Genomic DNA, 9,459 nt, shown 5'->3' with positions numbered 1-9,459 from the left:
ACCGGGTCGGCCTCAATTGGCGCTCCAGTCACGTTCCAGGGACCGATATAGCTGCGCTCCAAAAAAATTCAATGCCAGTGCTAAAAATCTATAGTTTACACCCAAATACTGCCAACACGGTGCTACAGATGCTTTTAAGCGTTTTTTGATTGGTTAATTTGTAATATTCTTTCTTCTAAAATTGCTCAATCAAACGCTTTAAAGCATTTGTAACAGACTTTGACCGCAGTCTACGTTATATGTGCACTATATAAATTTTCAGTAGCACTAGATTAGCAATGAAACTTGGAACACAGCCACTTAGATTTCATATCTAAAGAACTCGCACGATATTTTATTCATGACAAAAAAATAGTAAAAAAGTATAATATGAAAAAATTAATAATCGTTTAATTTAATTAAAATTTGGTCGAAGTTCTGAAAAATAATGACGCGGGGTTATTTTTTTATTAATTACATAAATTGGTAAAATAAAGCTAATTAAATAAATTGGTAATAATTTGAAAAATTTTTCAATTAAATAAATTAATAAATTTTAGCAATTAAAATAAGTGTTTATTTTACCGATCTCGTTTTTTCTGGTATTTATTTATCCGATGTAATATTTAACATTGTTTTAAATTTAATTTTAAGATTTCATCAATAAAACGGTTTGTTATCTTGAGATATATATTATTTTATAATATAAATATAAAATCTAATGACGCAACAACGCGCAATATATAACAAAAGCAATTTCGGTCAAACTTTTCGAATTAGATAATAATTATAGTTTATAAACAGAATCGTATATATAACAATTCTAATTATGATATATTCGTCTCTAATTTCTAATCTTTTTTCCGTAACAATAAAAAATTAATTTTGTTTATCAAATATATTTTTGCAGGCAGGTCGCTGTAACGTCGTGAACTTAGTCACCGATTATCGGTTATACGGCGATTTTCAATTATATTTCTATATATCCATCGGATAAATTTAAATTTATATTGGCGACTATGTGTATACAAAATATAAAAATTTAATCGATTGTACATTTAATTGTTTAGATATTTCATATTAAACATACAGAAAACACGAGTGAACTAATTTACTATTATTGTTAATTAGGATTGCCATGACTGCTTCTGACACCTCACTATATTCTTTTTCGAACTAAACTTTTCGCAGTCCATCGGCGATTTATTTTTGTGCACAAAACCGAAATCCTTTTTGCTTTATTTCATGTTATTCTTTTGGTGTATTATTTTTTCGAAATATATATAAGAAAATGTGTTGCATTGGTCACGATATTCGATTATTATGAGTCGTTTTTGATTGTCCAATATACATTATTGTCATTGAAGGACAAACCAAAAACCGGATCAAAGTTGTGCAATCAATGAGAAATGACGCAAAAGAAACATATCGGACACGTAAACGTGCGATGGAAACGTAACTACCTGTTTGGAAAAAGTCGCAAACAATGAAGGTAACTATAAACTACGTTTATTGAAAATTATTGAAGTATTAAGCTAATACAATATTATTAAAGCTGTTATTTGATATAACAATAAAATAGAATCTTTAAAATTATTTTTGATTATGTACTTTCGAAATACTCTTAATACTGAAATTACAATTTTAAACGTCGCATTTCTTGTTTATTAAATATTATTGAGATATATAGCCGTTATTTTATAACAAAAAGAGTTTTAGTCGAATCATAATTATTTTGTTTCTATAACTTCGAAATTAAATTGATTAAAAATTAACGCATCATGCGCGATATTTAAAAAGCAAAGCACAATTCATCACAATATCAAAATAATGTCAAAATTGCTCTGAAATAAGTACTTATTAAATTACTTTTCAATCAATAATAATTTATTTTAACGTTATTGACGTTCTCATGATTTGCTGTTCTGCTTGAACGCATTTATCTTTCAAGATATCAATACATATATTTCAAGGAAGATCATTTATTTGATTCCTCATAAATCTTTTGTAATAAAATTTAGATGTGAATTTCTGTAAAAAGCATGAATTGAAACAGCTGCAAACATTTTCCGTGAACTAACGCCCTCTCTATTGTTCTTCAAAATTAACGATGGAAACGTATGAATTTACATGAATGAGTGACTTTCATATATACAGAAAAAAAAGTTTTGAAAGTTTTTCGCCTTTTTCATTGCCAAACCGTCTCGAGTTTAGAAAAGAATTGTAAATTATAAAAAAATTGTAGAATTCGAAATACTTTCCCTAATTCGATCATGAACTTTTAGATAATTGCAATTCGCACGTTGGTAACTGTGCCTGCAACGGACGCTAACTTCACACCATATTTTCAATCGATGGTCGGCGTCGGAGCAGCTTAGGAGACCGCGGTGCCAAAATTACGCTCGTAAGTCGTAAAAAAATTTCATTCCGAGTACAAAACGTTCCTCCAGTAACGAAACAAAATATTGAAGGATCTAAAATGAACCGGTATTGATTCGAACGAGCTGCCGTCGCTTTCGTTTGATCTTCAAATTTCGGTTGCTCCGAGTAGGAATGACGGGAATGACGTCACACAGCGGGGCCGGCGGCGAGCGCTCGTGATTGGTCGGCCGGGCCGGCGCGGGGTGGCGCGCGCAGCGCTCGACAGTGTCGGCACTGAGCGCGGCCGCCATCTTGGCAGACAGAAGGAGCCTGCTGTCGCCGTCAGCCGCCGACGTAACGCCGTCCAGCTGAGCCGTTAAAGCTGAGCGCGAGCTGTCTGGCTCCGCTGCTGGTGGAACGCGGAGAAAAATCGCGGCGGGCTATTGTTCGGTCCGTTACGCGAACGCAGGAACCGGCCCGAGGAAGTGGTGGCGGCGGACGAGGAGAGGCGGTGGAGGTAGAGGAGTAGGAGCAGCAGGAGGAGGACGAGAGAGTGAACGAGGAGAGGTGTCGGAGGACCGGAAAAGCAGCGCGCGACGGGCCGAGTATAATATCGGGGTGAGCGGGACGTCGCGGACGCCTCGCGCGGTAAGCGCCTCGTCTACGGCTCTGTCGTGTCGTGTCGTGTCGTGTCGTGTGGCCGTGATCGTGATCGTGATCGTGTCCGTGTCGTGGTGTCGTGCACGAGGTGAAGTTAACCCGGAGTGCTCCCGAACCCCCGTAGTCTCGCTCCCGTCCGTCCGTCCGCGTCGCGTCAAGGACGGCCAACTTCACCTCGTTTCTCGCGACTGTTTCTCGAGGTAACCCCTCGAGAAATTCCTCGTCCCCGTTTTCGTCCTTGAAGCCATCGTAGTCGCGCGATCCTTTCGTCGTTCGTTCCACCGGTGTAACCGAGAGTGGTAAGATCAAGCCAGGGCGGAGAATTGTCGAGGGAGGATACGCGATCTTCGCCGCAAACGTCAACTGCTGCTGACTTCTGCTACCACTGCTCTGTGACAGCGGGACAGTATGGCGGGACAGACGATCAACGACAGGCTGTTGGCCGCGAGGCACAGTATCGCCGGCCAGGGCCTCGCCAAGTCCGTCTGTAAGGCCACCACGGAGGAGATGATCGGCCCCAAGAAGAAGCATCTCGACTGTGAGTAGAGAGTGAAAGTTTGCCCCCACCGATATCACTGCAAATCCAAGTCCAAGTGTGGAAAAAGTCACTTCGTATATACGTGTGTTATTTGAGTCCTAAAACTTTTAAAGCGAATTCCACTCTCAAAAGTGAAATCTTACTCTTAAGGCTTGAACATTGAGCCACTCTTTTTCAAGACTGCCTCAATTTTCACTCTTTAGAGAGTGAGATTCCATTCTAAAGAGATTTAGAGAGATAGCCTTTCGTGTAAAAATAGCACCGTGATACAGTTTGAACGTATAATATAAATCCATATTTCTATGCAGCATAGTGTTATTTTTACACATTCGGATTTGCAGCGATATATCTGTCAAGTGCCATCCTTTCACCGGCGTTTCAATCATTTTTTAAATTTTAATTGACACTGGGACGGCCTGGTGCTGTTTTCTCTCTCTCCAATTTTCTAGTTGAGGAGGAAACGTTGATAAAAAATGGAATCTGTCGTCCAAATGTTGGAATTCTTGATAGGGAAAAGGACGTCTCGACGTCATAGGGTGTCGCCTGCTCCGATTTCGGTGCGATTTCGTGGCCGTTCCTGCTGTTGATTCACAGCGAGGGCACGCGCGAAACCACATAGGGAGACGGCGAGTCGCTCACCTTTTCCTATTTGCCTGCTTTCGTGAAAGAAGGTAAGGAGCGAGCGACTTGCCCTCCCCACTGGTCTCGCGCGAATCCGCGGCGTTAAGCAATTTCTCAGACGGGCATGGTTGAACGAGATCGACCTCAGAACGTCGGGTTTAATTCTCTTTTCCACATTGACATGTGCATTGACGTGGCAATTAAAGCAATCGAAGTCGATTGTGCCGCCTCTTGAATGCGTGCTTGCACTTGTAGGATTTCCACAGGATTTCCACTTCACGCTTCTCGCTCTGATCTTGCGACAATTCTGCGAAATGTGTCTGTGTTCAGGAACGCGTGCTTTGGAATGCTACCTGAGTGGACAATGGAGCTCCTGGAGAGTGTAATAATAGTAATCGTCATGTCCCTTGGAGTAGAGTTACCATATCTGAATCATAAGAAAACTGTACATATTGTACACTTTTAAAAAAGAAAGTTGTAAGCGGAAGAGGACTGAGGAGGAGGTATAATTTTTTATATCTTAAATAGTTAGGTATTTAATAAATTAACATTTCTAGAACATAATTCTGATTGACAATTCTTATTAATATAATTTTATAAATGTATAAACTTTTAATTAACTTAATTAATTTAATTAATAACCAGGGAAGTTCTATGACCTTAAAAAGAGTACATGTAGTTTTAAAAGAGTACTGGTAACCTTATCCAGAAGGAAAATGACTTTAGAAAGAATTTCTTTTCAGCTGTATTTTGCTCGTTGCGTTTGAAAGACGAAAACATTCAGACTTTTAAAAGGGAAAGAAAAAGGTATCGCGCGTAGGAAAGGTTAGAGAGCGAAATGTGGAAAAGGGATAGACTTCTCATACCACGCATGTTCGATTTCTGGAGTCTTCTCTCCGATTCGCGCGATCATTAACACGCTATTTTTAATACTGGGAAAGAGAATCAGGGACGTTAATTGCGCGTCAGGCATACGCAAGAATGTTAATTAGAATTATATATAAAAATGTTGATATTACGCTCGCATTACGCGCATCAAAAGTGAATGGGCACTTTCTCTTCTCTGCGATATCTTCGTAACTTCTTTTTTATATTAATAAACAGAACGGAAACACTACATTAAGAGAAAAGTTTGGTATGAATCTGTATTATTAAATAATTAAAAATATACGTAATCAATTATTATATAAATATAATAATTATTATATATAGTTATTAATTATAAATATTTATAAATATATTTTGTTTTTGTGACTATAATTGGCACCAAAAATGACTATAAATTATTTTAAAAAATAAAGATTGTTTGATCTTAATTGGATTAAAAATCAAAATTAAATAATAATGAACCAAAACTATAAATTATAGTTAAATTATAATTATATAACTGCAATAATTTTTTCTCTTAATGTATATTGTTCTTTTTTTTTTAAAAAAAGTACAGAAAAATTAAAATTTTCTGTAGAAATTCAATGGGGAAAAGTATATATGGAGAGTCGTCGCGATTTATTTACAAGTCGTATTCTGGCTCATCAGACATTCGTAAGCGGGAATACGGCTTTAGAATTTCAGATTCGTCTAAAAAACACGTACATTCCAATACACGGCTACTTTTAAGCAAAAATTACGATCGCATGCAAATGTCACTCGTATTAATTCGAGAATGATGTCCGCTATCAAACCGGATTGCGCCCGCGGTTGCACAAAAGCGGATCTTTTATTTCAAGATAATCAGTAGGTATTATGCCCATATCAAAATACATACTTAACAGAAAAAACTGAAGATTTTTTTTTCCGTGTTTTATCTTTCGAGCAACGATAATATCTTCGAAGTGTTTTGCATGTATAAAACAAAATATGATATTAGCTTCTTCTCATTTATTCGAGCTGTTTGGCATAATTGTCGCCACATTATTGAAGCATGTGGATGAACAAAATTAAAATGAAATCTTCATTTCTTTTTTCCTACCAATATCTTATTTTTAATTTTAATTTGATTAAGTACGATTTGTTTGAAACTCTTCTGGAGAATGATCTATAAAAATCCCTTCGAGGAAAATGAAGTACCCTTCAGCAGTACCTTGAACTTTATAGATAAAGTTCTCCCACTCAGATTATGATGGTTTAATTAATTAAACCAAGGACATTTACGTTTTTATTTAGGTTGCGTGTAGATAGCATGCAAATATAAAAAAGAAAATGATAAAACGTAAAAGGAAAACACGATAAAATTTTCACACACGAAGTAGATTTAGTTGTTCTAAAATTTAGTATTCGTAAAAGATAAAAGAGCACTCATGCAACAAAATTTATTCTTTTAGTTACTTTTTCGCGTGTATCTTCAAACGCAATTATTAAAAAAAATAAGATAAAAAATCATAGCGTTAATTGAATCTGTACACTGAAAGAAAAGTACTTGTATTTTTTATTATAATTGCATGGTAAAATAATTATGGCCAAGGGCTTTATTTTTATAATTATTACTGTTATAATACTAGTAATAATAATTAATTATAATTAGTTCTATATACCAAAAAGAACATATGGTTATCCTCGAAAATAATTAGATATAATTAATAATTATAAACGAATATACAGGCTTATTTCACTTTTCAAACATTTTTCTATATTTTTTCGTCCGCTTTGGTTATCAGAAAGGATTGTCTATACATTGAAAGAAAAAAATGGTTACAATTATCATACTTTGACTATAATTTACAATCATTTTCGATGCCAATTAAACATATTTTTTACAAAAAAATTATAAATTAGAATTATTACTAATATTATTATAACTATAATATAACAGTAAAATAACTATAAAAATAGAACTCTTAACCATTATTATTTCACCATACAATTATAGTCATAAATATAAAGTATTTTTCTCTCATTATCAATGTATAGACTGTCACTTAAATCCATGAGGAATTCACGCGAAACTTCGGACCACGAGGGCATATATTAACTATGTAAACTGAACGTATCTTGTGTACACATCTCATATATGTACACACAATGGTTCTGTCGTGTTTGAGATTAACGGGAAAGAAGGCTTCGGACGTTTCCTTCTTCGGCGGACAAACGCCGATTTTTAAGATGACGAACTTCTCTCAGTAGCAACCGTTAGTCATAACGACTGTTTGATGATTACATATCACTGATAATTTCCTTCCGTTATAACGCCCGGGCGAAATGCGCTGTTGGGACGGGATGACTTTTGATAGTCAATTGATAGTCACAAGGCTATATCGTCCTCTCCTCCTACATTGAGGGAAAAATTTTTGGTACTATAATTATATATACTGGCATCTGGTGGCCTTCTTTTATTTGAAACATTTTTGTTTTCGAGATATTTTGGTGTCTAAGTTAAAATGGGACACCATGTATAATTTAGTTGGCAACAGAAAATGAATATAATTATTATGAGTATAATATAGTTATTCTTATCATAAATGGTTGCAAATACCACAATTTAACTATAGCTGATAATCGTTTTTTATTCTATTTTACACACTGAAAAAAAATATAGTCAATTTTAATAAAAATTTAGTTGAATATATGTATACTGCCAACTAAATATTTATTAAATATAAAGATATATTTATTTGATACAAGAAATGTTAATTTGATTTAACAATCATTTTTCTTACTGAACAAATATTTATTTACTGTAAGTAAATGTTTAGTTGGTAGTATATATATTGAACTAAATATTTATTAAAATCGAATATATTTTTTTCTCAGTGTATGAGGTCTGTTTTCTGTAGCTGAACCAGTATACACTTTTGGAACTTAAAATAAAATAGGTATATGTTTGATATTTCGATGTCGAAAGCGAGAAAGAGAGTTCGGGTGCTATTTTCATTTGTACGTTTTTGTCGTACGACAAATGTGTACAGAACAGAGAGATCCTCGGATCTCTCTATCCCATAGCCAACCAACAGGCTTGAAAAATTTGTTATACGACAAAAACGAAATATCACCCTTTTAGTGCAGTCTAGTGCAGGAATAGAAAATAGACCAATTGTTATCCCAAAAAAATGACTATAAATTATAACTAGATAAGTAATTGTAACCATTTTTATGGTAATTATAACATTTTATATAATATATAGTCATTTTCGACTGCCAACTATATATATATTTATTGATATGAACTATATATATATATATAGTTCATATCAATTATTAATAATGTTACAGTAGTAATAACTTTAATTATGGTAACATGTATTTATAATCACAATTACTAACAATATTTTGTGAGTGTATGATTTGCCCCCCGGCAAGCGCATATCTCAATGAATCCATTTCGCATTCAGCAAAATCGATCGTCGTCTATTTCAGCCTTCACCCTTTTACCGGAGCTCAGGACTTCTACCTATCTCTGTTCACGCGGTAAAGACGATCTCTTCTGGGATAATTATTTAACAATGACGACATTATTCATCGCCGCGTTCTTAGAATAAACGTCGCGCGCAGACACTGAATGAAAAACTGATAAAATCTTATTCGATTTGCTTTTTACGTAAACGCAGAAGCCGGTATCTGATAAGAGAGCTAACGGCGAGCTCTACGTAGAGATTTGCAATTTGCATACGTCCATGATTAAATAAATGTTTACATGATATAATCCTTCGATGGTCCGTCAGTAAATCTTCTCGTTGCGGGGATTAACGGCACTTGTATGATTCACGTGTATGAGAGTGCATCCATTTAAATAAAAATTAAAATGTAATATAATACACATTAGAAATAACATAACTTAGGAAAGTATAATATCGGAACGTTCGAAATTTAGAATTTAGAATTCGAAATTTAGAACTTAGAATTTGAAAAATATAGCAGATAAAATTAAAAGTTTTTATTAGTACAATTTTTAATTCATATATAGGTGAGTTATGTTTTAAAATTGCATAATATGTTCCCTTGGATAAAAAGAAAGAAATGTTTTTATGAACATCAAGTCGCAAATGCTTTGTTATCGAAATAATAATATATAAATACAATAATATCAAATAATATGACTTCATTTAAGTTTCAGGTGAAGGATATTTTTTTTTGTTTAAGAGATGCTCAGAAAGTGTTATTCATTTTCCATTCATGCCTGACCATGCCTAAACTGATACTCATTATCAGTAAATATCAAATCTGTTTGTGTCCGTTATTTCGATAACGAAGAACATATGTTCTTGAGGAACATTTTCACGAAATTGTAAAACATAACTTATGACTCATCTTGTACAAATATACGTTACTCAACGTTTTTACTTCTAAACGATAAAAGTATTTTTATC

At 34.4% G+C, this 9,459-nt stretch overlaps 1 protein-coding gene across 12 annotated transcripts in view; it reads left to right on the top strand.

Annotated features, from left to right (window-relative positions):
* Positions 1-2,574: 2,574 nt before the first annotated feature.
* lap (phosphatidylinositol-binding clathrin assembly protein lap) overlaps positions 2,575-9,459 on the top strand; it is a 44,269-nt gene continuing 37,384 nt past the window's right edge. For 9 of the 12 annotated variants that reach the window (XM_018504944.1, XM_018504955.1, XM_018504950.1 and 6 more), the window contains exon 1: positions 3,409-3,538. In XM_018504944.1, coding sequence (XP_018360446.1) covers positions 3,409-3,538 — 130 coding nt within the window. Of the gene's footprint in view, positions 3,539-9,459 lie in introns of all 12 variants that reach the window. The other 3 variants (XM_018504946.1, XM_018504952.1, XM_018504943.1) reach the window with 1 other exon arrangement.

The sequence above is a fragment of the Trachymyrmex cornetzi genome, unplaced genomic scaffold (genome assembly GCF_001594075.2).
Source record: "Trachymyrmex cornetzi isolate Tcor2-1 unplaced genomic scaffold, Tcor1.1 scaffold1885, whole genome shotgun sequence".
NCBI lineage: Eukaryota > Metazoa > Arthropoda > Insecta > Hymenoptera > Formicidae > Trachymyrmex > Trachymyrmex cornetzi.
Note: the sequence above shows the minus strand (reverse complement) of the source record. Positions and strands in the feature narration are given on the sequence as shown.